The 26,948-nt window shown below is 54.5% G+C and overlaps 1 protein-coding gene across 2 annotated transcripts; it reads right to left on the bottom strand.

Moving 5' to 3' along the window:
* Positions 1–69: 69 nt before the first annotated feature.
* Positions 70–23,229, bottom strand: NAPA (NSF attachment protein alpha). 2 transcript variants are annotated; one of them, XM_079119999.1, is made up of 11 exons: positions 22,987–23,225; positions 12,866–12,945; positions 10,230–10,346; positions 5,802–5,848; positions 4,454–4,531; positions 4,217–4,272; positions 4,059–4,143; positions 3,206–3,310; positions 2,016–2,084; positions 1,521–1,571; positions 70–777 (listed from the first exon to the last, which is right to left on the bottom strand). In XM_079119999.1, the coding sequence occupies exons 1-11, from the start codon at positions 23,082–23,084 to the stop codon at positions 676–678; spliced, it is 888 nt and encodes a 295-aa protein (XP_078976125.1). In that variant the 5' UTR covers positions 23,085–23,225; the 3' UTR covers positions 70–675. The 2 variants fall into 2 exon arrangements, with proteins under 2 accessions (XP_078976125.1, XP_078976124.1); XM_079119998.1 differs by lacking the exon at positions 70–777 and adding an exon at positions 784–973 and having other exon boundaries at positions 22,987–23,229.
* Positions 23,230–26,948: the final 3,719 nt, after the last annotated feature.

Raw genomic sequence — 26,948 nt, forward strand, 5'->3', positions numbered from 1 at the left:
AGAATGTGCCCAAGGCCAGGAGGGGACGCCGTGGGCTGAGGAGGGTGTCAGGTGAGGAGGAAGAGAGACTCATGCAAAAGTGGCGTTTTTTATTTTCCTTCCTGGACCAGCTGCAGCTTCCAACCAACTGACAAAACCTTGAAGCACTGGGGAAGGAGCAGGCACAAGGGTGGGTCTGGGGACACCCTCTGGGCTCCAGGGCCCAGGGCTAACCTGAGAGGTGGGGGGCTGCAGGAGGCTAGGGTGGAGCACACCCCGAGCAGTGAGAGCAAATCTGGGTAGCTATGTGTACTCAGAGCTCAGCTGGGGACAAGGTGGGAGTGAAGAAACCAGCCTTGTGACTCAGCTGCTCAGAAGATAGGGACCAGGTACTGATCCCAGACTCCAGACAGGACCTAGAGCAAACAGGTCTATATTGAAGATTCTGCACACCTGGTTCTGGGGTGGAGGATACCTTTAAGGGCTTAAATAAATGGGCAGGGGGTGAGGGATGTAGCGAGAACAGAGGGTGACTGTCCAGCCAGCAGGCCCTGGCCTCTGGCGCCCTGAAGTGGTGCTGAGACCACACTGCCACCCACGTGGCCTGCGAGACTCCCCAGCTGGGGAAGGGGAGGGAAGGTCTCAAGGCCGGCTAGTCTCTGAGCAGACAGACAGAAGACAGGTGGGAGGCGGGGCTTAGCGCAGGTCCTCCTCATCGCCCTGGATGGTCTTCTTGATGCGCAGCAGCATGGTGGTGAGCCACTGGTCCAGCCGCGAGATGGAGTCGTACTCCTTCACCTGCAGGTGCAGCGGGTGAGACAGCCTCTGCCCAGCCCAGCCCTGCAGCCCAGGGGCTCTTCCAGATGTGCTCCTGTCATCTCTGGTCTCTGAGAAGGAGGGTGGGGGACCAGCCCTGCCTGCCCACCCACTTCCCCTGGGCCCCCTCTCTGGGATCGATGGATCGGAGGGGGTTGGCTTAAATTCCTGGGAGCACCTAGGGAACAGAGGCGTGGCACACGCCACCCAGAAAACCAAAGTTGGACCAGACAGAAGTGGACACAAGTGAGTTCCAGAATTTTAGAGCAGAGTAAGGAAAGGGAGCTATTCATGCGGGCAGGTCCACTGGGGAAAGGGGGCTGGCCCTGGGGATCCCTCTCCCCCGCAGAGGCTCCTCCCTCCCGGGCCACATCAAGTGCCTGGTGTGAGACAGCCTCCACTGCTCCCCTGGGAGACTCCCAGGGGTGCAAAGACCTTGGCTTTGTGAGCAGACAGATGTGGGGTCTGCAATCCCAAGGGGCCAAGGCTGAGTCCCCTTCCCTCCTTGGCCTCAGGGCTGCCACTTACAAAACAGGCAAAGCTCCCACACCTCTAGGAGAGACTTGTGAGGATGCTGGGGTGAGTGACTGAGGAGAAAGAAATTCCAGCCAGGGGCCCAGGGGCCAGAGACAAAAAGGAGAAATCTGGGGCAGTGTGTTGAGGAGGGCAGTCTGCCCTGGGGACCGTCCCCTGGAGGGGACCTGGCATCCACACTGCCTACTCACCGACTCTGTGTAGCTGTCTACATTCTGTTCCTCATGAGCTTCTAACAACTTCTGCAAACAAATGGCAGGCAGGGGTGAGGGGCAAGGCTGGCTGGGGCCTGGCCTGGGAAGGGGTCTGACCCTGAGGGGGACTCCAACGCCACGGACAGGAAAGGGGCCTGTCTCAGCCCTGCCCATCTACTCAACAGACACGGCTCTCTCCCAGGGCACCCTCCTGGCGGAACACAGGTGTGTGCGTGCATGTGTCAACACCCAGCCCCCAGCCTGCCCCAGCCATCCCTGGCTCAGCAGTCTGCTCATCTAGGGACTGGAGACTCAACTGGCAGAAGGAAGAAAACCAAACACAAACCCTTGGAAAAGCACTGGACAGATCCTGGTGATTATCCTACCTGGAGCGCAAGCATCCAGGTCCTGTCCTCAGGAGCCCCTCACCCTGACTACCAACACCCTGCTCTGCTGAGGGGTCCGGCAGGGGGACCTGAGTCCAGCACTCACCTTCATCAGCTTGCACTCCCGGGAATCAGAGAAGGCTGGGAACAGCTCCTCGTACCTCTGGACTGCAAGCTGGGCAGCGGGAGAGGGAGGAACAAGGCAAGCCAATGAAGAGATCCGATGGACACTGCCTGGTGGGGAAGGGACCTGGGGACTGCTAGCAGCCCCAAGTCTGCTCTGTGTACCCCAGCCTCTGGTGTCACCAGGCTCTGTGCCTAACACTATTTGATGGAGCTGAGCTCAGTGCCAGCCTGGATGCAGAGATGGTGGCAGGGAAGGGGGCAAATGATCATGTCCTATATGGAAGGCCTGGCTGGCCACTCCCCACGTTAACCTTCATGAAGACCCTGGCAGGGCCAAATGATGGCAAGCCCATTTTGAAAGTGGGAAAACACCCAGAGAGGGCACAGGGGCAGTGGAGTGGAGCCGTGGTCACAGGCCTACAAAACCCAAGCTCACAGGCTGGAGTGAGCTGGGTGGTAGAAGGCCTGCCACACGGGTTCAAGGCTCTGGGTTCCAAACCCAGCACCACAAGAGAACCCTGCGCTGGCAGCCACCTTGCTGGGGCCCACAGGGGAGCAGAGCTTGCCTAGGGAGGCAGGGGAGCAAAGCAGATCAGCCAGAGACAGCAGGTGTCCCAGGCCCGGCAGAGGCCCGTGGTCTGCCTGGAAAACGCCAGCTGGTCAGAATCCAGTCCCCACTTCCAGCCCCTCCCCCAGCACTGCCTCCTCTTGCCAAGAAGTCTTGAAAACAGGTGGGCAGGACGCAGGCTATGGCTACTTTCACGCCATCAGGAAGCAAGCACGCTGCAGGGCAGGGCTGCAGCTCACTGGCCAGGAGGCCTCAAAAGGAACCCTCAGCCCAGCATCTGCACTGGTAAAGGGGGGGTGACAGCATTGCTGCCCTTAAGGGATGCAGAAAGGATCTGAGAAGTGTACCCACAAAAGAAAAATCCCAGCACTGGGTGAGCCAAGTGTTAGGAACCTACGGTGACAACAGGATGGAGTGGCCTCAGTGACAGCTAGTGTCTCCCATGCAAAGTCCAATGGGCAGGGAACAGATGGAGGAAGGAACACACCCCTCTCCCTCTGGTAGCAAGTGGTGACCTGACCTGGTGACAGACACATGGGGTCCAGTGGCCACCATGTGGTTGGTATGGAAAGTCCCAGGCAGGCCCTCCAGCTCTGGCTCACCTTGGCATTGAGCATGTCGATGCAGAAGTGGCAGAGGGCCGCCTTGAAGAAGTAGTCCTTGGCGCTGTACTTGAGAAGGGGGCTGTCCATGGCATTGGTTCCTACCTGGGGTCGTGTGGAGGAGCCCAGTGAGCTCAGGACAAGCAACTTGGGGGACAGATTCTCTGCCAGGATCTGAGGGCTGGCTGAGAGCTGGGTCCAGCCCTGGGTGAGGCCCTGTTACCTGAAGACCCCAAGGGTAGCAAGCCAGGGACTGGCCCAGGGTAGTCAGTAACTGGAATATGAGTGACTAGGACTAGGATGTGATAAGGACAGGGTTTGGGACGGGTGGAAGCCAGGTGTCCATGGGCCTCCCAGGGGCTCAGGACAGTGAGGAGGCTGGCACCCAGTGGGCAGAGGGGTGGCAACTGCTGGAAGATGAGAGGCGGTGCCTGCCTCTCTCTCCCCAGGCCAGCTGCCTGCCTTTCTCTTGGCTACAGTCCAGCCCTCCCCATACAGCAGAGGGGGGACCATGTGACATTCCCTGCATCCCACTGCAGAGAAGGGAATCTGATCTGCCACCCATGGCCATTCCCCTCCCTCGACTAGTTGTGTGGAGGCTGCCTTGCTCTGGAGCCTACAGGCAGCTCCTGTGTGGGGGTGGAAGGGCACCCCCGGAGAGAAGTGACACCACATGGGGCCTACGTGGGCAGAGAAAGCCATTAGCCGGGTGAATACTAGGTGAAGGCCACAGGAGGCAGGCAGGTGGAGACGGCAGAGGCAGGGAGGACGATGCTGAGCGCAGGACACTGGTTTGGCACTTCTGAGGGGCATACTGCCCTGAGCAGATGGTGAGGCCCGGCCCTGTCCCCACCTGTTCATAGATGTCGATGGCCTTCTGATACTGCTCCAGCTGGGCGGCGTAGCCAGCCACCTTCAGCAGACACTTGTTGGCTGAGCTGTAGGGGAGAGAGGCATGAGGAAAGGGGGCAGCGGGCCCTGCATCTGAGATGCGGGCAGGTGGGAGGATACCTGTTGGACTCCTCGCCTTTGTAGTAGTCGGCGGACTGCTCGTAGTGGGCGATGGCCTGGGGAGATATGAGTGGGCGTGGACTGGAGGGCGGGCCGGCCTCGGTGCCAGTCACCCTCAGTCGTGCCCTGCCGGGTCTTGGAACACCCTTTTCCAGCTCTGGCGGCACCAGAGGATTCTCCTGGAGGGGGAGAAGCCAGGCTCCCGGCAGTCAGCCTGGCGGGGCCGATGCCACTCACCTTCTCGATGTCCACCAGCTCCGTCTCATAGATCTCAGCAATGGAAATGTGGTGCTTGGCTGCGATGGTGAATCGGCCCTGGGAGGGCATGGGAAACGGCCACTGTGACCAAAGACTTCGTGTGCCCCACCCCCCCATCGGCTGAGATGCCTCCACTCCTGCCCTTCAGCCATGCCAGGAGAGAAGCACGAGAGAAGGCCAACGCCTAGTGGCCTAGTGGGAATGCAGTGTGGCCAGTGACCTGGGCAAGTCCCTCCAGTGTCCTGGCCTCTTTTTACCCTAACTGTGGGGCATTGATGGATGGCAATACCCCAAAGGTGATGCAAGAGGGCAGACACTGGTCCAGAGGGGCAGAAGGATCTGCAGTCACCAGGTGGAAGGCTTTGGGGAAACCAGGACCAAGGGCTCAAGAGTTCCCCTGCCCAGGGGCCCCTGACTGTGTGGCCATGGAGCCAGCCCTTCCCACAGGCAAGCACCCTGCCCTTCCGCCTCCTCTGGGCATGCCCAGAGCTACCCAAGGGAGCCTCAAGTTCCAAGACACTAGGCTCCCTTCCGCTTGCCTCTGCCCAGTGTCCAGGATCCTGTCCTCTCACACTGCACAGGGAGCCTCATCCAAGGCTACCCTCTGTGCCAAGCTGAAAGGATGAGGTCCTGTGCCCAGCTAGATTTAGTCTGGGGTCTCAAAGGCTCCTGTTTGTAGCCCCATGTCTCTGGGCAAGAGGCCACTCCTGCGTTTCCACATTCCTTGTCTGTCAGACCGAGATGACAACAGCTGACCTCCATGGGCTGCTGCTATGGGGAAGAGCTGACCACTTGCAGTGTCTGCTTCAACAAATGGCCACTGCTGTGACTGTTGAAGTGCTGCAGTCACTGCAGCCTTGCCCTGTGTTCCTGCCCGAGGTAGTCTGATCAGGCAGCGGTGGCCCGTGGCGGAGTGAACAGTTGACAGGAGCCAGGGCAACAGGGCAAATCTGGGTCCATCACCTGGCTCCCTGCCACGGCCCGGGGCTGCATTCCCAGGGCGGCTGAGCCTTCTCCGGGCTCCCCTCTCCCTCTGGGCTGCCAGGAGTTGCTACTCGAACAGGACACTGGGGAACGCCAGGCCAAGGGAAGGTGCTGGACGCAGGGAGGCATAACCAGAACTCCCAACGCCAAACCCACGACAACCCAAAGGATAGAGCAGGATAGGAAGGAGGCGCTGCCAGGCTCCTGCGGCCCAGGCCAGTCCAGCTCAGGTGACCAAATTCTCCAGGGCTCCCGCTCCCCTACCTGGTGTTGGCAGTAGAACAAGGGACATGCAGGGTGCTAAGGGAGGAGAGGGGAGGCTGGGACAACCAGTGACCCTTACCATGTCTGTGTAGATCTCGATAGCTCTCATCAAACAGTTAATGGCCTCTGGGAAAGAAAAAGGAAGTGCAGAGGAGAAATGAGAGCGTGAAGTCACAGCAGCAGATCCCAAGGAAAGGCAGCGACAGGCTGGTGAGAGCAGCAGGTGCTCAGCGCTGCCAGGGCTCTGGGCGCACTTAGGGCCCGGGAGGAGAGGGAATGAACTGATCTGCTCTGCACACTGTGATTTGCTGGGCTGTCAAGATTCCACCAGCTTCCTAGCAGCACTAGGGCAGGGCACAGCTGGAGCTGACAACCGGACTCCCAAGGGTGTGCTGAGCCAGACGCGCTAAGGCCCTGCTCAGAGCTGCTCCCAAGGGGAAGGTGGGGCTGGAGGCCCGACATCTGAGGTCATCTTGAAGTGGCAGGGAAACCTGGATCCCACCTGGGTTCCGCTACCCCTGCTGCAGGAGCCTAAGCAGAATCTGCCCCCTATGCCAGTCTCGCCTGGATCTCTGGCACAGGAGGCCAGATGCTGGGAATGTCAGGGCCCCTTCAAGGTGGACTTGCCAACACCCTTCTCTCTACCCCTCGGGAGGCAGGACACCATCCTATGCTCTCAGGGTCCTCGACCTGGCTCACCACCACAGGCTCCTCACGCTGCAGGTTTTGCCAAAAAGCCCAAACATACCAAGATGGCACTGAGAGGAGGAAGCCGGCTACCTTTGTTGTACTATCTCTCGCAAGATTTTAAATTTGGGAAAGGCTTTTTCTTTTTCCTTTTTTTTTTTTTTTTTTTTTTTTTTTAAACAAGTTATTTGGAGGAGAGAGAAGCATGAGTGGGAGGCATTTTCTAGCAGATAGAAATGAGCTCTCGGGGCGGTGTTTTTTTAAACACCAATTTAATGCATCTCAGAAGAGGGACTCTGGAGGAGGGAGGACAAGGGAGGCAGAGGGCCTGGGCAGACCACAGGTCAATCACAGCTCTCATCCCCACCCAGTTGGCTGGGCGAGTGACCTCAGCTCACCTGAGTGAGGATGCTACTGGAAAGCACCAGGCCTGGTGTCTGCTTCCGAGGGACTGCTGATCTGGGAGCTGCCTGAACAGAGACCCTGAGCCTGTGCTCTGTGACTGAGCTCTCAGGAGGTCTACAAACCCCGTTCCATGTACATATGGGAAAAGTAGTGTCTGTGTGCTACTCTGGGAATCTGCAGGTTCTGTCCAACTCTGAAAGGCCTCCGGGGACCCAAAGAAGATTCAGAGAATGTACACCATTCAGCAAGGTTTAGAGACTGATAGCTGGAAGATCAGAGCAGTAGGGAGAGGAGATGGAAAGAGAAGACGACAACAAAACAGTAGCCTGAAAAGTGCTACTTCACATCCACTCACAATTTTGTAACCAAGCAGGTCTGGAAGCAAGGGCTGAGCTAGCAGCCGGCAAGCAGAGAGGCAACAGCCTCCACCCGGCTGCTCGCAGCCTGGCCCCGGCTGCGAGCTGGCTCCCTCTGCTGGTCGAACGCCAGGGAGCTCAACCTGGCCCCTGCAGGCAAAGGCTGCTCCTCAGTGAGAACAGCAGCTGTCTCCAGGCCTGCGGGCCTGGGCTCTAGTCAGCAGGCAGTGGCCCCTGCAGTGGCAGCAGGGGAAGAACATGGGTTCATGGAGCTAAGTCCCCTCTGTGCCAGCTCCTTGATCTGGGAACAGCTACCCTGGAAAGCGGCAGGCTGCCAGATGACACCCTGGCCTGCTCCTGAACAAGCTTCTAACACACTCCAACACTGGGTTTATCTCAGGTCATCAGGCCTCAGCATGCCCCTGGACAGGAGGAGCAGGCCCGGCTCCCTGGTTGGCCCCACTCCTCCTCTGCCCACTCGCAGACTGGAAAGGGGCTTTAGGGGACCTGCCCCTCAGGGAGAGCGTAGGCCCAGGCCACGCTGCCCCCTCCGCTACAGCTGCTCCCACTGGGCACAGAGCCAGAGAGCTCTGCCTCTCCCTGATCACATCCAGGCCTCAGCCCACCTCCTCCTCCTCCTCACAGAACAGGTACAAGTCACAGAGGGGAACAAGGAAGTGAATGGGCTAAAAGGTGCCAGGTGTCTGGTATACGGTAGACACCCAGTAAATGGTAGCAGGTGTTGGGGAGGGGGCAGACAAATGAGGCTGGGGCGCTTCCCTGCCCCAGGGACACTCACACCGTGGACACTTCTGCCCACCGTTGAGCAGGCCAGGGAAGGGCACTTCCTGGCCCAAGTGCACACAAAGCAGCAGCCAGCCGTCAGGAGGCTCTGAGGAACCACTGACAACATGCGTGGCCTCTCCAGCACCCCAAGGGCAGCAGGCCCCCCCTGTGGAGGGAAAGCACACTGCAGGGAGCCCAAATCCCAAGTGCAGGCCTCAGGCACAGCAGCTGCTCTGGGATCCTCGGGAGTGGCAGGTTGAGGCTGGCCAGGCAGGCGAGGACACTGGGCTAGGGAAGATCCTTGCTAGGGGAATTCAGGCAGGCAGGACCCCAGGGCTACCCCTTACAGGATGTGTATGACTCAGGCCTGAGGCCATGCAGCACATTATCTGTGCTTTAACAGAGGAGGAAATGGAGGCTCCAAAGAGTGAGGGACTTGCCTGAGGTCACTGGATCCTCCCAGAGAGACCATGCACCTCCTCCCCTGTGAGCCACATGCAGCTGCCACACCCATCCCTGTGAGCCCTGACTGCCCAGACACAAAGCAGCTGTCACCCCTATGCAAATGTGCCCTCTTCCCCTCACCACAGCCCCTGACTGGAGCTGCAACTGGGGAGGGTATCTGGAGGTGGAGGGGTGGCTGCTGCCCCTCCCTGATGCCCCTCAAGGTCCCCTCCAAGCCTGCGTCTCCACCTTAGCTCCCAAGATGCATCCTCAGTGCACTTTCCCACTGGTCTGGCTCCTCAGCGGCCACCTTCCCTGCTTTCTATGGCCAAGGGTGAGCCACACCTGGGCAAGGCCCATACCCTGCATGCTCAGATCAGGCAAGGCTGCGACCACAGCACAAGGCACATGCACACGTCAGGCAGCCTGGCAGCTGCCACCCCAGAAACAAGTCCTTCCAGTCACTCCGGATAGGGCAGCAGCTGAGCGTCACAGATGCTAAGGCAGCATCTCCAGGTCGACTGGTTCCCCAGGGAGCAGAAGGGACAGCTGGGGGAGTGTTCTGAGAAGGACGCCGAGACTCCCAGGCTGATTCAAGCTGAAAACAAACCCAGCGTTACCCTGGGTCACTGAGTCACCCATGAGTTCTGCTATGTGCTCCTCTCCTGTCCTTGTCAAGCCCAAACCTCAAACGTAACCACTTAGGCCAACCTCTGTGAGACACCAGCTAGAAAGGAGAGACTGGTCAGTCTGGGAACACAGGAAAGCTTCCTGTTCTATACAACCAAGAAGAAAGCAAAGCCTGCACTGGGAATCGTCCCCACTCTGACACCAGCATGCAGCAGCAACCCCCAGCGGCGGTGTGCAAAGCAGCACTGGAGGGGCCCCGGAGACAGGCACCAGCTCTGCAGCCACCACCCTCTCCTGCAAGGGCAGACTTCATTCCGAGAGCACATCTAAAGATACATGTTCACCTACTCCCCATTCTCCTGAGAAGATACTGACACTAGATGGTCATTTAAAAAGAAAATATCTCTACTTGCTAAAACTGAAAGTTGGCACACAAATTAAGAGAAAGGTAAAACTCCTGGGAGTGGGGATCCATGGCTCGTGTCAGAGACCTGCTCGCCATGTGCAAGCTCTGGGTTGGATCTGGCACCATGTGCATGGTGCGCGCGCACACACACACACACACACACACACACACACACACAGCAAAATTCCTGCCCCACAAAATCCCAAAGCCTGGTACGCCCTGTGGGCTGTGCCTCTGCTGCAGGACAGACCCTGGGGGAACACAACTGTTTCTCACTCCCAGTCAGCCCTGAGGAGGCTTCTGTCCCCACACACAGGCTCTCATGCGAAGGAGCCTGTTCTCTGGCAACTCCAGCGAGGCTCGGTTCTCTCTGACTTTCCCCCAGGGCCCAGGAAGCCAGGTTAGGATAATTTCCGCTCCTTTTTCGGCAGCGACTCCTACCTGGCTGGTCTGGGGCGCCCCCGCTCCCTTCTGCATGTTAATTCTGACAACGGAACAGCTTTGCTTCTCTCCCTGGCAGGCGGTGGGTCTGAAATCTAACTCCCACTCCCAAATGCTCGCAGGCTTGGGGAGGGGAGTGACAGGCGGCACATCACAGGGGAGGGGATGTGGGGACCTGGAGCAGGACACAGTGCCAGTCCGAGGAGGGCCGATTCTGAAGTTACGGCTGGCTTTGCCTCCAGCCTATCCCATGTTAGTCAGTGGAAAAAACAGAGCAGCACAGACACCTGAGGACTGGGGAAGAGTGCTCGCTGCCCTGGGCAGCCAGCCATGTGGCCACAGAGGCCCTCACCTTGGGGGTCAGCTTTCTTGAAGGCGTTGCCGGCATCCACAAAGCAGGTGGCTGCGTCGTGCTTGCTCTGGAGCTGTAGATGCAGCTGGGCAGCCTGGCAGAAAGCATTCCCAGCAGCTGGAACAGATGACAAGAATAGTCCTGGCCTCGGTGGGACCACAGAGACACTGCCCAGACGAGGGCCGCGCTCTCTAGAAGGGGAAGAAGAGAGCCCCAGACAGGCCAGGCAGCTGCAGGTCTCCTGAGCTCTGGGTCGAGGCTCCTGGTGGTCCACCTGCAGTCTCTGAGGGAGACGGGAAGCTGACTCAAGGGACAACACAGTCCTAGACACAGCAAGAGCCAGGTTGTTGGCCCAGCTCAAATCCCACCCTCCTCATCTCAGCCTCTGTGGCCATCTCCAGGGCCACCACTTCTACAGTTCCAAAAAGTCAGGTGGAGCTCAGGGACGCATAGGACATAAAAGCAAGGTGAGGAGGCGCCAGGGACTCCTGGCCTTGGCATGCTCCTGGGGAGCCTCAACCCGCCTCAGAAGGCGAGGTGGAGCTAAGTTATGGGGCAGCCTGGAGGGAGGAGTTCTGGGAAGAAGGGGCAAGTGAAATCAAGCTAAGTAACACCTCCACCTGCTCCCCTTTCCCAATCCTATTTCCTTGCCCCACAACTCCCTGAAGCTCCTCCTAATTCCCCAAGCCCTGGACTCTGGTGGGACAGAGCACTACACTCATTGTGAGGCAAGTAGCCAGAGACCCAGGGTCCACCCCCTCCAGGGGCTCCACATCCAGAAAGGGAGACAGGACGTGGACAGTAAGGGTTCGAGTACGAACAGAAAAGTGCCTGGGCCCTCAGCCACTGTCCACAGGCTCCTGACTGACGTGGGAAGCATTAGGGTCTCTCCCACTCCTCGAAGGTTCCTTCCCTGCACGCTTCTCCAGCTGACTCCAGAATCTTAGAATTCCTGAGGCTGAGGTGGCCAGGCCCACCCTCTAAGTGGGACACAAAGCCTTCCAGGGCTTTACTCTGTGATTCTGTTATCATCACCATTATTTTTTCCCCCAGTACCAGCACTGAACCCAGGGTGCTCCATCACTGAGCCACATCCCAGCCCTTTGCATATTTTATTTTGAGATAGGGTCTCACAGAGTTGCTTAGGGCCTCACTAAGTTGCTGAGGCAGCCCTGAAACTGGAATTCTCCTGCCTTGGTCTCCTGAGTGACTGGGATTACAGGCGTGCACCACTGTGCCCAGCTCGTTATTATTTTCTTTTCCTTTTTTTTTTTTTTTTTTGGTACCTGAGATTGAACTCAGGGGTACTTAACCACTAAGCCACATCCCCAGCCCTTTTAATTTTTTTTTTTTTATTGTTAGATGGTGTCTCACTGAGTTGCTTAGGGCCTTGCTAAGTTACTAAGGCTGGCCTTGATCTTGCGATCCTCCTGCTTCAGCCTCCCAAGGTGCTGGGATTACAGGGCTATGTCACCATGCCTGTCTTCATTATTATTTTTAAGAGCTCCAAATCTGAGTCCTAAATTTTAATATAAAAGGGCTAACAGCAGGGAAAATGGATTGGACTTCTGTTTGAATCACTGGGGAGGTGGTAACCAATTTTAGGAGAAAAGTAACATGTATGTGAGTAAAAAATAGGCTTTCCTTCTCTTAGGGTCCTTTATGAATCTGGGAGGATAAACACACGCAGCATCTTGTGAAAGCTGAGAAAAAACTCTTCTAATTTTTTGGGAAACCAGCAAATAGCATTCTCAGAACATGGTGACGATCGAGTTCACCCTGCACCCCTGCACCCCACCCCCATGGCTCCATCCATGGGTTGACTTCCTCCATGTCTAGAAAGTTCCTCCCCGAGTTCCAAAACTCTCTGGCCTGATTTCCTTGATCTGGTGTTGCTGACACTAGAAGTATTAAGGCCTCAGGGCCTCCTCCCCAGGGACATGCACCCCCCAAACACACACTCACCTCAGTGCCCTTGAGGACCACCCTGCCCCCTGCCTGCCTTTTCTCCCTAGGACAGTTCCCCATCAGTGGGTGAAGCACCTGCGCTGCACCAGAGGAGCCCTAGCTTCTGAACCCTGATTCTGCTGGTTAGCAGTAGGGACACCATGGGCAAGGGTAAGCCAGGCCTTGGTCTCAGTCTGCAAAATGGGGATATTAATGGAACCCTCATGGGTTGCTGGGATAATTTAATTAAGTTGTGTGCAATGGCTACTTCATAGAGTGCTCAATAAATGGTAGCTGTGATTAATGTTATTAGAGTCACCAGTACACACCCTCAGCCCAGAGGCAAGACTCTGAAGGGATGCAAAAGGGACATGTTTCCAGGAAACCTGAAATTCTAGGGCAACTCCTTCAAAGAGCTCATTCAAGTTGGTCTACCAGGATTCAATGATCTACTCATATCTATCCCTTCCATCCTTCTCTGTCACAGTCCTCCCACCTTAACCTAAGGTGCAAAATATCTCACTGGACTCAGGGAGGCATTAGGGTCTCTCCCACTCCTCGAAGGTTCCTTCCCTGCACGCTTCTCCAGCTGACTCCAGAATCTTAGAATTCCTGAGGCTGAGAGCCACAAGCCAACCTCCCGCCCTGGACTGCAGGATTGGGAGCTGAGCTCTGCAGAGAGCACGTACCACTCCAGTTTTTGGCCATTTTGAACATGTTTGCTGCTCTGGCGTAGATTTCGCATGCTTCCTCTATTTTGGATGAACCTCTGGGGAAAAAGAAAAAGGAAAAAAGATAAGACCACCATCTAGTCTGTTAGCAAAAAGAAAGCAGACATTCTGCCCCAGTGACAGTGGACATGTGTTCCCACTCTCACCCCAATTTCCCTGTTAAGCCACCACCCCCTGTACTCCTGAGTCTGTGGCTTCCACCCCTGCACACAAAGGCACAATCTGCACAGCACGATGCCTAATGGCATGCTTCCTGGAGAGGACTGGGTGGGTGCTCCTGGGGAGAGTGGGCCTTCCTGACCTCCCCATGCCCCCAGCCTCTAATGTCCTCTTTCACTTCCTGCATGCGTGTGGGGGGTGACCAATGGTTTCCAGGCACTCTGCAGATGCCTTTTCTCCAAAGACTGTGAAGCATTCTGGGGGGCTGACCCCACTGGAGGTGCTTGCTGCTTCCTGGATGCCTTGATCCTGTGCCTAGCACTTGGCCACTGTTCCCCAAAGACCTCGTCACCCTAGGGGTGCATCACTGCCAATTCAGAACTGGCTGTGCGCAGTATATAGAGCATACAAAGAAATATTATTTTAAGATGTAAACATAAAACCTTCCCATTTGAGTTAAAAAAAAAAAAAAAACAGGATGAGAAGAATAGAAACATACATATTTATACAAACAATATTTCTGAACAAATAGACAAAGCCAGTGACAGCATCTCTCTGCGCAGAGCCTGCAACGCAGGGCCGGCCGGGGGTGGGGGCAGGCTTATTCACTGTGCACCCTCGTTTGTACTAATTTTTTTAACCATCTGCAAGTTTTATCTATTCAAGAAAAAAATGTTTAGTATTAGGATTTATATTTGACACTGTAGTCCAGCAATGAATTACATCTCTGGCAATTTATCCTAAGAGATGAATCACAAAAGATACAAGAGTATTCAGCATAGCATTATTTAAAACACAAAACAATCCTCAAAAAGTTCACTGTGCAATAGAACAAGCCTGGGAGAGATACACTTCCCCCTTTTCTATTTTTTTTTTTTTTTTTTTTTTGGTGGTGCTGGGGATGAAGCCAGGGCTTGCACAAGCTATAGGCAAGTGCTTTATCACTGAGCTCAACTCTAGCCCCAGGTGTATATTTAAAAAAATAAAAACAAAGGGCCGCTCTTTGGGCAGCTTTACTCTGGCTTCTCGACCTTCATGTGGCACATATGAAGTCCTTCTGACTGGGGGGGGGGGGTCCTTCAGTAGAAGAAAACCCATGCCCTTGGGAGTCTCACCAAGCAGACTTCAAATTCTTCCCACGCTCAACACAGCAGTGTTTAAAAGCCAGGCAAGTTACCCTCCCACCCCACCCTTCAGCCGTGCCCAGTGGCCCAACAGCGGCCCTGAAAGCCTGCCAACGCAAGCCACGGCTTCCTGGTGCACTGTGGGTGCAGGGTGCGACCTGCCTGCCGCTCTGAACTGCTGAGGTTGACACACAGCCACAGGTCCAGGGGCCTGCAGGGGGATTTTGAACCACTGGATTTTGGAATTCAGATGAGTGGGCAAGTTTGGAAGGAAAAAGTGAGACTGACCCCTGTTGTCAGCCCACAAACCACCCCAGGAGGGAATGTGCTGGCAGGGACCAGAATGCTGGCCTCCTGGATCCAAATCACACCAGGAAAGGTTCTTCCCCAGATGAAGTCTACCATCTGCTCTCCCCAGGAAGGAGCCGTACACACAAGCTCCTCCCACACACACATCTGACCACACAATCCCCAGGGCATCTCTGCGTCTCCCCAGCCTCACCTCAGCAGGCCAGTGGATTTCTTTAGAACCCACTCCTGGCTGTGGAGACGGTGAGCTTTCTCAAGTTTCTGGTGGTGGAGAATTCAGAAGGGTCCCTTAAACCTGGCTGCAAAATGTCTCAGGAGGACCTTCTCTGGAAAGATCTTTCACTCTGGGGATGGAACCCAGCACCTCACACATGCCAGGTCCTCACCTTCTGAGCAACACCCCCGCCCTCTGGAATGGTCTCTAAAAGGGACATGTTCACAAACTTTAATCAAGGTCTGCGCCCAAAAGACCCCCAGCTCATCCTTCCTTCCTTGTGGGAACCACTAAGACCTACCTAGGCAGCTCCAGATGTTGTCAAAAAGCTTAGCCTCCCGGCAGAGCAGAAATGGCTCCTTCTACTGAGAGACCCAAAGCTGATAAGCAACAATGAACAGAGCTATCGCCAGCTGGGTTCGCTCTGCTGAATGGGACAGAGCGGACACCAGGCACAAAGCCTGTCAGCTGCCTGGACTGCAATTCTCTGACCCGACTAAGCCAGGCCAAGCCTGTGCTGGGTCGGCAATTCTGACTGGGGGGTGTGAAAGCCAGAGGGACTAATGCCAGCTTAGGCCCGAGGCCTGCCTCCTCCTTCCTCTGAATACCATGGGTCTGGCTGCTGCTGTAATGGGTGACAACGGATTGCCTGCCAGAGTCTCATCCTCTTCTTTTGGAGATGAGAGGAAAGTCCCCAAAGCAGGAGAGTGACTTGCATAGTTAAACTGGCAAATTCTGAAGAAGACATTCATGCACAAATTTCTCTACCTGGGGGACAAATATCTGGCACTTTATTATGTGCCGGGCACTGAAGATGAAAAGTAACAAAGGAGAAGGGCCTGGCCCTCGATGACAGGGACCCACAAGCCACCTCACAATGATTGCACACTCCAGGGGCTGGGGGAGGACATGAGACTGGGGCTGGGACCTTAGGGAGTCAGGAGCCATTATGTCGAGGGACAAGCACTCCAGGCACATGCAAAGGCCCTGAGACAGACACACATGTCAAGATGGAGAAGAGAAGCGGGCCAGGATGGCCGCAGTGCAGGCAGTGGCAGGAGCGAGGCTGGTGAGGCAGGCGGAGATTCTGGGCCGGAGGCCGGGACAGGGCTTCAGAGAGAGCGACAAGGCAACAGTCCTGGCCCCATGCTCACGCAAGCTATCCCTCTGCACAGCTCACTCCAGGCCTCCTACCCCATGTGGGGCGGGCTCATGCCACCCACCTAAGGGTAGCCTCCTGACTTAAAGTGCATGAGATCCAGAGCAGCTCTCTGGGCTCCTCCTGAAGGGTCTAGGTGGCAGCGCATGTGACAGCTGACCCTCCCCCACTGGCCTCCTCCAAGCTGCCTCTGCTGCACTCTTCCCATCCCACGGCTCTGAGCCACTGGGAATACAGGGAACTGGTTGGGCCAGCCTGGTGCAGGGCTGTCTATAATTACCACTCAGGCTTTCTCTCTTCCCGCTCCGAAAGCGGAGGAAGCAGTCTCAGGTCTCCCAGGCATAGCCACCAACCTCCAGCAACTGCCATATGGAGAGGTGAGCACTGCCAGGAAAGCACAGATGCCTGGCAGGACCCGGCCAGGGGGTTCTGCAGGGCAATTTCAGTCTCCTCCCTCCTTCCTCCACCCCCTGGGCACTTCCTGGCTCCCTGAAACATGCCACCCCCTACCCCCACCTACAGTTCCCCACGGACCCTGAAATGCTGGGCAGATGGAGGAACTCCTCCATTTTAGGTCTGAGTCTCTCTCCCTCCTTCCCCCGAGCAGCAGCCACAGACCCCAGCCCAGAGCTCCCCTCAACCTGAAGGCCCGCTGCCCTGACATCTAGTCAGCTCCCTCAGGAGGAAGAAAGGAATCGAGGACCTGCTGCTGCCCTTACGTACATCACAGCACAGCTCTCGATTTGCTGCTCGTCTCCATGGTGGCCAGCACTGGGCACTGACTGCCCCAGGCCCCTGCCTGAAGGGGTACATCAAAGATGTGAGCCCTGCATCACAGGAGTGTAAGGGACCTAGCCAAGCTGACATTGCAGGGACTTGCAGGGCTGGGAAAGGGGCCTTGGGGTCCTGGGGATCCTGTCCCGCCCTCAGTTCACTCACCTCAAAGAGCCTTCTAGAAAATGAGGAGGGTAGAATAGGGTCTTGCCTGTCCTTGCAGTCCTCCTAGATGAGGCAGCCTCACCACCCCAGCTTCCCTCCTCTGACACATGGACCTTGCTCTCTGCTCCAGCTGTGCCGAGCTAGGCTAGGGAGGACTCATTAAGCCAGGCGCCTGCAGAGCCCACCAGAACAGTTCAACAGGCAGAAGGGACATGAGCGGAAGAAAAGGCATGGGTGCTCCCTTGAGCCTTGCTTCTCTCCTGGCTGCACCCAGAGGCCTCTCTGCCTCCACCACCTGCAAACATTGACCATCCACTGCCTCCCGCTCTGCAGTGCCCTCCTGGATGGGCTCCGGGCTCTGGCAGCTCTGCCTCCTACTCTCCACACTGCTTGGCCAGGCCCAGGGAGCAATGGCCACCACCTGCGGCAGCGCATGCTAACTGCTCATCCTGAAGTCACCTCTGGACCCTCTCACGTCATGCCAGTAATGGAAGGGCAAGGGGCAGAAAGAGAACGACTTAGGAGCATAGTGACCTGGGGAGGAAAATTTCAGGCACTTTGCTAAGTGTGTGGCCCTCAAGCCTCGGTCTCTTTAGCTGTAAGGGGGGGGGGGCGGCAATGAACCTCACTGGGGAGGCGTCTCTAAGGAGTGTAGACCACATATCCTCAACGCCTGGCACAGAGCACAGCAGGAAGCAGGGGCTCAAGTGGCCACCCCTGGAGGAGGAGGAGGAAAGACCCACTGAAAGGGGTGTCAGTATTCCAGAAACGGGAACTCCGGAGTCACCTGTGGTACTGGAAGAACCACTGAGGGTAGTCAGATAGGTCTGGGCTCAAAAGCCAGCTCACTGCTTGCAGCCTTGGTTTCCTCATCGGTCACTGAGATGAGTCTACTGCCCGGAGGCTGCTGGAAGCATGAGCTGTCTCACAGCACCATCAGAGTGCCCACCACACCACAGGTGCCCCGTGAATAACAGCATCACTCTCATCAGGCCCCACTGACAGCACAAATCAGTGACGTTTACTGACTTTAGGGTCTCAGCATGGGCTGCGTCTCCTCTGCTCTGTGTTAGTTGAATGTCGCCCTCCTTCTGTTTCCAGAGTCCTGGGTCTCCCATCAGCCTGCGCCTGCCTCACGATGTGGACAGTATCAGCCCTGCATCCACTGATTCAACCAACTGTGGATCGAAAATATTTTTAAAAAACTGCATCTATACTGAACATATAAAGACTATGTCCTTGTTATTCTTCCCTAAACATGCTACATAACAAGTACTTCTGCAGTGCTTACATGTATCAGGTATCCTAAGCAACCTGTAGATTACACAAAAATCATGACTTTCTACAAGAGGACTGGCGCCTGGGCAGATTTCAGTATCTGCTAGAGGATGCGTAGTGTTCTTGGAACCAATCCCATGGGGATGTAGCAGATCAGTGTGCCTCTCTGAGGGCCCACCGCCCTCTAGTCAGCTCAGAGGCAGGGACCATGGCTGCTGCCTGACCTGGCAATAGGACTGTTTCTTTTAGTGGCCCCTCTGCTCCCAGTGGGACCACACTGCACCACAGCCCCAGGGTGACTATTTCACTTCCTCAAAAGATGTCCATAAAGCCCCTCGACTCTCTGCCCTGGCTCAAGCAGGAGCAGTACAGAAACCTCTGTATGACTGGCAGCAAAATCCCATCCGCTGAGAATGCCAGGAACGCTTGGATTCCCCAGAAACCCTGCCTGCCCTCGGAAAAGAAACCACGCTGGGACTGGGCAGGAGGTGCCAAGTTTTCAGATGTGGATCTTGGCAGCCGGCACAGTGATTCACCATGGCACCCACTGGATAGGACACCAGGGGCTTCTGCAGGTGGGAAGGATCTGGAAGCAAAGCTGGAGACTCATGCCTATGCCAACTCAGCTGAGACCCCCGCGGGCCCTGCTCAGGGACACCCATCCTGACCCTGGCAGCAATTCTTTGCTTACAAAAATCAGCCTTCTAGGGCTCCCGATGTCCACAGGAGATTCAAACAGGAACTGACTTGTCAACATCTGATCTTTAGGAACACGCTGTTTGTAAACAGAGCACTGACAGCGCATTTCAACTCTACTTCTCCGGGGCCTCCGGCTCACCCTCACTGACAACATCTAATAAGAACAGTCCTCCTGAGCACTTGACAAGCACTGCTGAGCCCAGCAGGGTCTCACTGTGCTCCCTGGGACAACCCCAGGACGTAGGCATCACTCTGGTTTTCATTTCACAGGTAAGAAAACCCCCTATACATGTTGATAATCAAGAGGAAAGGAGTCTTTATTTTGGATTTGGGGTGGGAAAGTGGCGGGGAGACCTTAGGGCTGAGGAGCCACAGGGAACAGAACTGCTGTTCAGAACCTGTACAATCCCAAAAGAGCTCTGCAGGGAAGTCTCTGGACCCACTGGGAGCAGAGCAGGAAGAAGGGAAGGGGGAATGGGCTTCTCCCTCACCTTTTCCTGCCATCTTACTGTGCTTCCAGAGTTTTTGCTACCTTTTCACCCCCTACTGCCCCCTATTGCCCAGGGAAGGTACAGAAACATCTCTGGTCTAACTGCGGCTGCTGCTGCCTTCAATGGCTGCTGGTACATCAAAGGCCCCTAAAGTCTGGCGGTCCAGAAATAATGAAGAGCAAAGACAGTGGTCTAAGCACCAAGAGCGACCCACAAACATCCCAGGGGAGGCTCATCATCCGTGGCCCACTTGACCAAGTAGAGGCCTCTACTTTTGAGAAGTTGTCATCAAAGAGGTTCCCAAGAACAGGGGTTGTGGCTCAGTGGTAGAGTGCTTGCCTAGCATGTGTGAGGCACTGGGTTTGAGTCTCAGCACTGCATATAAACAAACAAACAAATATCCATTAACAACAAAAAATTATTTAAAACAAACAAAAAAAAGAAGTGTTCCCAAAAGGGGAGGGAGAAGCACCAGAGATGAGCTGAGCCCCAGCCCCCTAGTCCAAGCCTTGAGTGAAGGCCAGCTGGTTAAACATTTAACCAGGGCGAGCCCAGCTCCAGGGGAGGAGGCATCAGGAGCGGATCCCGCCCATAAAGCAGGTTCTCTTGAGCTGACCTCTGGACACGTGCCCCGCTCCCAGACACCGGCTCCAGGTAGGCCTTGCTCATTTCCTGGCCAGTACGTTCTCAACTCCTGGAGTTGCAAGGGACCAGAAGAGCCCACCTACTTTCTTGCAAATATCTGGAGAGAACTGCCACAGAGAGGCAGTCGGGGTGACAGAAAACCAAGCCATAAACTTTGCAGACATCCTTCTTAAACGTAGTGCCCAGAAATGGACTCGAGCCTCCAGGAGACACTACTCTTGCAGCACAGCGGAGTGGCTAAGCAAGGGGGCTTTGGAACCAGGCGGGCCTGGGTCTGGGCACTGCCTCTCCCACTTACTGCCGTGCTGGGCAAATAAATCAAATTCTTGATCCACCCCACAGGGGTTCTGCGAGGACTAAATAAGGGTAAGTGCCAGCCCCCGGCCGGACTCAGAGGCAGAGCGAGCACTTCGCAAATATTGTCTTCTAGTTCCACTGTCTCTGCAGCAGCCTCCAGCTGCCATTCTCCCCCACACCAGCTGCCGCAGCCCTTCTACAGGGCAAACGGGAAGCCTTCAGAACTGGCCCCATTAAAATCCTGTGCTCCCCAGCACCTCACCAAGCCCAGGCCCCTGCTTACAGGTCACATTTGTCCAGTCTCACCTCACTTCCCCCGGCTGCCCCTTCTGACCTGATGCTCCACCATGGCGCTCCCTGCACTAACCCTTCATAAGACACGCTCCATTCCTCTGGGCCTTTCCTCAAGCTGTCTCCGCTGCCTGGAGTGCTGCTCCCTATCAGAGTGCACCCCTAGAACTCCTGTTCAGCACCACCCCCCCAGATGGAGGCCCCTCCTCTAAGAAGCCATTCCTGGTTCCTCTGGATCTTGATACCTACCATCATTCTGGGTACATCCTTCCCTCACACTAGACCTTTACTTACATCCTTGCTGAGCTGCTGAGGATGGCCTCAAACAGGTGAGCCTCCTGTCTCAGCCTCCTGAGTCACTAGGATTACAGGTGTGAGCCATTGTGCCTGGCTAAAACACACTCTCTGCTGCCTAGAACACCCTCCAAGCACCTGTTCCCTTTGCATGTCACCAGCTCCTTGGGACCCAGATCATTCCTGAGAGACTCCCTCCAATTCACACAGCTTCCTCTCAGCTCGGGAACTTCACATAAACGTCATAACCTGGTCCTTCCTTACATATGACAAGGTGGCTTCACCAATACTTGACAAGCATAAATCTTGCCTTGCCCACCAGGTGGCAAGTGTCTCAGGGGCTAAAGGTGCTCCCTGCAAAAACGGCTTAACTGTACACTAATGTTTGGGCTAAAAGGACCAGAATTCAAGAATCACCAGGAAAACTACTGCTGAAAACTGAGCTCTGGGCCCCACCCCCAAACACTGCACCTGAACTCCTCCCTTTGTGAAGCAGGAAGAAACACACATACACACACCTTCTTTCACCTCGCAGCCTCTAAAATACATTTCTTACGTCATCAACACAACCCATCTGACCTGGATGTTTCTCTACGTCAGGCAATTCACCCACATTCTTCAAGTTCTCTTGCTAAACATCATCCAACCTCAAATAATGAGGACTGGCTCCAGCTCCTCTCCTTTCTTAAAAGAGGCCAGGCTCCTAACAGTCTCCTCCTACCCCCAGGCCCTCCTCCCAGCCCTCCCCCGTCTTCCTGCAGCGGCCTTCCCCAGGCTCTGCATCTCTGGGGTTCCTGACTCTGTGCCCCACCCCAGCACAGTCGTCCCTCTCCGCCAGCCCACCACTTTGTCCAGTCCTCCTCTCGGTCTCAACAGCTTCCCACAGCCCCATTCAGGACGCCCCTCTGCATGTTCCTTCCCCATCCTCCAGCTCTACTCCCCCTCCTCGAGCCTCTTCCAGCAGCCCCACTAAGGCCTCTTCAAGTGAAGCCCTCGAGGCAGCGCCCTTTCCCCATTCTTCTCCAGGTCCGCTCCCTCCCGTCTCCCAGCCCTTCCAGGCCTCTCCCACTGTGGTCCCCATCAACCCCTCCAAATCTGTTGCCTTCTGGCTGGTGACATTTTCAGGGCCCTCACCACATGTCAGGTTCAGTTCTAAGCACTTCACACAAATGTGATACTCAAACAAACTTTTGAAGTTGATTTTACCAGTGATCCCTTTATCAGGGAAATCGGCTTATCTAAGGTCCCCAAGGAAGTGGCAGAGGCACATTTCACACCTGGGCTTTTGATGCTCCTAAGCTACCAACATTCCTCAAAGGGTGGTTGACTTTTATGAGCTGGCAGGAACTTTATGTACCGCATCTGCCTCCTCCCAGGTGTTAGTTCTATCTCCCAGACCTATCAGGCCTTATTCTGAAGCATGCCACAGTCACCCCTCCTGACTCCCCGGGCTTAGGGCCCACACAGCAGGCCTCTGACCACTGCCTCCTCCTCCCTCTCACCCTCTTACTCCTCCACTAGGTGGGCGTCATCATTCCCCACCGGCAGTCTCCTGCTTGTAGCCCAGGCCTCCTCACTCAACTCGGCCATCTGGGTCCTCTGCTCAGACCTCCTTAAACTAATCGCTATTTACCAGGGTCCCACTCACCATGGCCACCTGCACACACCCAGACATGGGCATATTGCTCCCAGGATGACCTAATCCTGATCCCCTCTGCCTGGTGTCAGATTTCTTGAGTCCTCATCCCATCACCCAAAATCCACACAAATCTACCGAGACAGGCTCTGGGAAGGTCGGTCCCTCGAGCAGGTGTCCAGCTCCCAAAGGCCTCTGAACCCGGTTGCTCTCCGTCTCCGCGGCAGGTCCCCTTCAAGGGCTTAGGTCGTATTTCCTTGGCCCAGTTCTCCTCTGCGCCCTGGCCGGTCTTCAGCCCGAGTCCCTTTCCCCACCTCAAGATGATGTCTTCTCGGCCTGTGCGTCTCTTCCACCATTTCAGACTTCCTCCTCGAACCGTGTTGCGACGGCCCGGGTCCCTCAGTCAGTCCCCTCTGTCGCTTTAGACCACGTCACCACGCAGAAGCCCCTCTGACCCTTGGCACCTGCCCCGCCACTTCAGACCTGCAGCCCTTCGCCTTCTCAGCCTAGGTCCAGGCCCACCCCTGGCCCTCAGGGTTCTTACCCAAAGAGACCGGAGAAGAAGGACTGCGAGTTCTTCACTTTGCGCTCCGCCTCGGCCAGCAGCGCCATGGCCTCCGCTTCCTTCCCGGAGTTATCCATGATAGCCACGAAGGTTCTCAGCAAACCGCCGGACCCGGGCCCTGGGAAGAGTCGGCCACCGCGGATCCCCGGTACACAGGCCGGAGGGCTTAGCGGGCTGCGTTGACGTCGCACCGGCGCCTGCCGCCTGTAGCTGGAATCACGTGACTCGTGTCCGCCAACCAGCAGTCTCGTAGCGCGGCGCGCGCCCCGCCGGCCTCACCCCCGCCAGTTGCCGCACGACGCCCCATGACTCACGACATCCAATCGGCGTCCTGAGACCTCAAAGCTTGCGCGTATACCCGCGTGCGGCACCCCCGCTAGCTTCCCAGCGCTTGGCCGACACCGTCACGTGACATTGCACACGCCAATCGTAGCCCTAACTGCTTAAGGCCCGCCCCCAAAGCGCTAGTGTTGATCCTCCTCCACCAATCGGCAGGAGCCCTCAGCTCGATCCGCCCCTCCCTGCGGAACCTGAGCGCTAGTCAGGTGACGGCTGGTGCCCATGTGACAGCTCTTGGCCCACTCCCGGTTTTGACAGTTCCTTTGCGCAGTTTAGTCCTTCCTCCGCGCTTTATATCACGTCATTCTTGACTTGGAAAGACGTTTTGAGATAAAAAGGAGACTGTTTTACTTCTCGCGCCCTCTGCCGACCGGTGCTGTAATTGGCTTGGGGAGACCGGTGAAGTGCCTGACGAAACGGGAGGAAAAAAAAAAAAAAAAAAAAGAACAGAGGTTCATTGTTTCTCATTCTCAAAGCCTAGTTTCATAAAAAATAGCTGAAGAGGGCGTGTTAAAATTCAGGTTCCAGCACACCTAGTGTCCAGATTTTAGTTTTTAGTACTCTCCATAAAAGTACCCAGGGATCCTAAGAATTTTGGCTGGTTCTAGGACTGGGCAGGAAATTATACAGGGTGAACCAGGAACATTTTACAGCGCCAGAAAGGAAGTATTACACAAACACACAAAATAATATGTTTATTAAGGAGAACCGGGAGTCATGGAAAGATGCCAGTGTTTAAACCTGGAACGATTTGAGTAACAAAGTTGTATTGGATTATAACCTAAAGCATAAAATATTCATGAGCCAAGCCGAGAAAATGAACTAATAAAATAAGTGGGGAGAAGAGACAGGCAAGGCAGCCTATTCAGAATTCCAACTATTTTTTGAAGATACCCTGTCTTCAAGAAGTTGGAACATGATTTCCTACCCCTTAAGTATGCACATGCCCAATGACCTCTTTCCAGAGAAAACAGTATGGGAAGTGGGTGTTGGCAAGAAGGTTTAAGTTCACAGGGGAGAAACCTGACGTTGTCGGCTAGGCAATTGAGCTTACCATCAAAAATAAGCCGTTTTGACAGTATGGACCCTTAGTAGAACCCTTAATAACATGATTGAACCACCACTTCTGTGGTCTTCCTCCTGGTCCAATCATGAAAAAACATAAATACCAATTGAGGCACATTTACCAAAAATTCTAACCCCTACTCCTCAAAACTGTCATCAAAACAAGGGAAATCTGAGAAACGGTTAGTCAATAGGAGCTTGAGGACATGACTACTAAAGTAATGTAAACTGGGTGAAATCCTAGCATAGAATCCTTCATTTTTACATTAGGTAAAAATGAAGCAAATCGAAATAAACCATGGAGTGTAGTTAATAATATTGGATTGATATTGGTTCATTTATTGTAACAAATGAACCATACTAATTTAAGATGTTAAAAATAGGGGAAACCCTATTTTTAGGCTGGGTTGTGGCTCAGAGAGAGGTAAAGGGCTTGCCTCGCATGCATGGGGCACTGGGTTTGATTCCCAGCACCACATAAATAAATAGAAGCATTGTGTCCATCTACAACTAATTTTTTTAAAATTTAAAAAATAGGGGAAACCAGGTGTAGTACATATGGGAATTTTTTGGTACTATATTTGCCAATTTTTCATAAATTTAAAAGTATTCTAAAAGTTTTTTTTTTTTTTTTTTTTTTTTGGTACTGCTGAGGATTGAACCCAGGGTCTTGAACCCAGGGTCTTGCACATGCTAGACAAGTGTTGTACCACCGAACTACCTCCCCAGCACCCTCTAAAAGCTTTCTTTACATAAAATCAGGTTCCAGCACCTACCCACAATTCCAGTTCCAAAAGTGCAGAGCACAGGAACCCGTATTATTTTTCCTTTATAGAACCCTAGAGGATTAGGAGGCAGATAATTCAGGGCCCATAATTTGAGCAAACCTTGTTATCTGGGCGGGGTATTGGCTGAGTAGGGTAGGCAAAAAATTTTTGGTCCCACTCCCTTCTTCCTTAGACTCCTCTGAACCACCCTCTTGCGGTCACCACTAGTTCTGACCACAGAGCAGGCAGGGCCAGTCTGGATTACCACAGGCAGTTTCAGTTCTTTGCCTGTCAAAGCAACACTATCATAAAAGCTTCCATTTGCTTTAAACTGTTAAGTTTCAGGGTAATTTCCTACACAGCAAAAGGTAACTAACGTACCCTAACCCTTTAAGCCAGTCTTTCTTTCCCAGAGTCATTGAATTTAGTCATCTGTTAACCCAAACAGTATCAGAATGCTCATTAAATAGTAGTAGATGGAGGTGATATGGTGCATCTGCCAGGGTCTTAATGGACATTTTCTCACTTAACAGATGCATGGTGACAGGCATTCTCCACCCCGTTCTTCATCTTCATCATCATCATCATGATAGTACTGGGGATTGAACTAAGGGTACTTTACCACTAAGCTACATCCCTAGTCATTTTTTTTGAGACAGGGGCTCACTTAAGTTGCTGAGGCTGACCTTGGACTCAAACTCCTCCTGCGTTGCTGGGCTTACAGGTGTGCACCATGGTGCCTGACTCTTCATCCCATTTTACAAATGGGCAAAACTGAGGCTCAAACAGGAAAGTGACTTACCCTAGGTCACAATGACAGAAGAGGAGCTGGGGTGCAAATTCAGGTTCCTGGGATGCCGGAACTCTATCCTTTAACAAAGGTGTTCCAAGTGCTTCAAACTGGCCCCTCTATGAGACCTTCCAACACTACCTCTACTGTGTGCACCCTGCCATTATCTCAGGACACAGAACACACTGTTGCAGTCTCCTGCCAGGATTCAGTCAATCCGCTCCACCTTACTCCTTCCCATCTGAGTTAATGGCACTGCCTCAGCTGCTCACCTGAACCTACCATGCTAACTGTGATCTTTTCCTTACACTTCCCTCTTAAGTGACAAACTAAGAAGCCCATGGTCTCTACTTCTAAAATGCAGGCCTCATTTGCAAATGCAGGGGTTGTACTGGGGTGCTTTACCATTGAGATACACCCCAGCTGTTATTTACTTACTTTTTTTGTTTTTCTTTTTTTTTTGTGGTGCTGGGGATTGAACCTAAGGCCTTGTGCTTGCAAGGTAAGCACTTTACCAACTGAGCTATCTCCCCAGCCCTACTTACTTATTTTTTGAGACAGGGTCTCACGAAGTTCTCAGGCTGGCCTCGAATTTGCAATCCTTTTGTGTCAGTCTCCTGGGTCCCTGGGATCACAGACATGTACCACCATGCCCAGCTAGGCAGTTGTTTTTAAAGGCACCTGAGATGCCATTTCCCTGCCTAACACCCTCTGCTAGTTTCTCATGGATGTCTGTGCTTGGCCTCCCTGCTATGCTATGGCTCAGGATCCAGGTCTGGCCTCTCCTTGTGCCCACTTAACATCTGCCATATCCTTGGCATCATCTTATTTTCTTCATGTCATTTTGTAGCTGACACAGTGGTCTGCCCTACCCAGCAGCCACTTCTGTTTCTTCTTTTCTTGGCTAACAGGACTCTTGTTCAGGTGGTAACAAACTGGAAGGAACACATTGGTTTTCCCCTGTCCTGGAGACAAATCTT

This window comes from Sciurus vulgaris, assembly GCF_902686455.1.
Source record: "Sciurus vulgaris genome assembly, chromosome: 17".
In the NCBI taxonomy this organism is placed as follows: Eukaryota; Metazoa; Chordata; class Mammalia; order Rodentia; family Sciuridae; genus Sciurus; species Sciurus vulgaris.

Bases quoted from the DNA above. Each gene is read 5' to 3' on its own strand.
- NAPA (XM_079119999.1), bottom strand. From the start codon at position 23,084: ATGGATAACTCCGGGAAGGAAGCGGAGGCCATGGCGCTGCTGGCCGAG. The intron at 5,849-10,229 runs GTGAGGGCCTCT...TTTCTTTCCCAG, and splicing joins CAAGAAAGCTGACCCCCAAG to AGGCCATTAACTGTTTGATG. The intron at 4,144-4,216 runs GTATCCTCCCAC...TCTCCCCTACAG, and splicing joins AAAGGCGAGGAGTCCAACAG to CTCAGCCAACAAGTGTCTGC.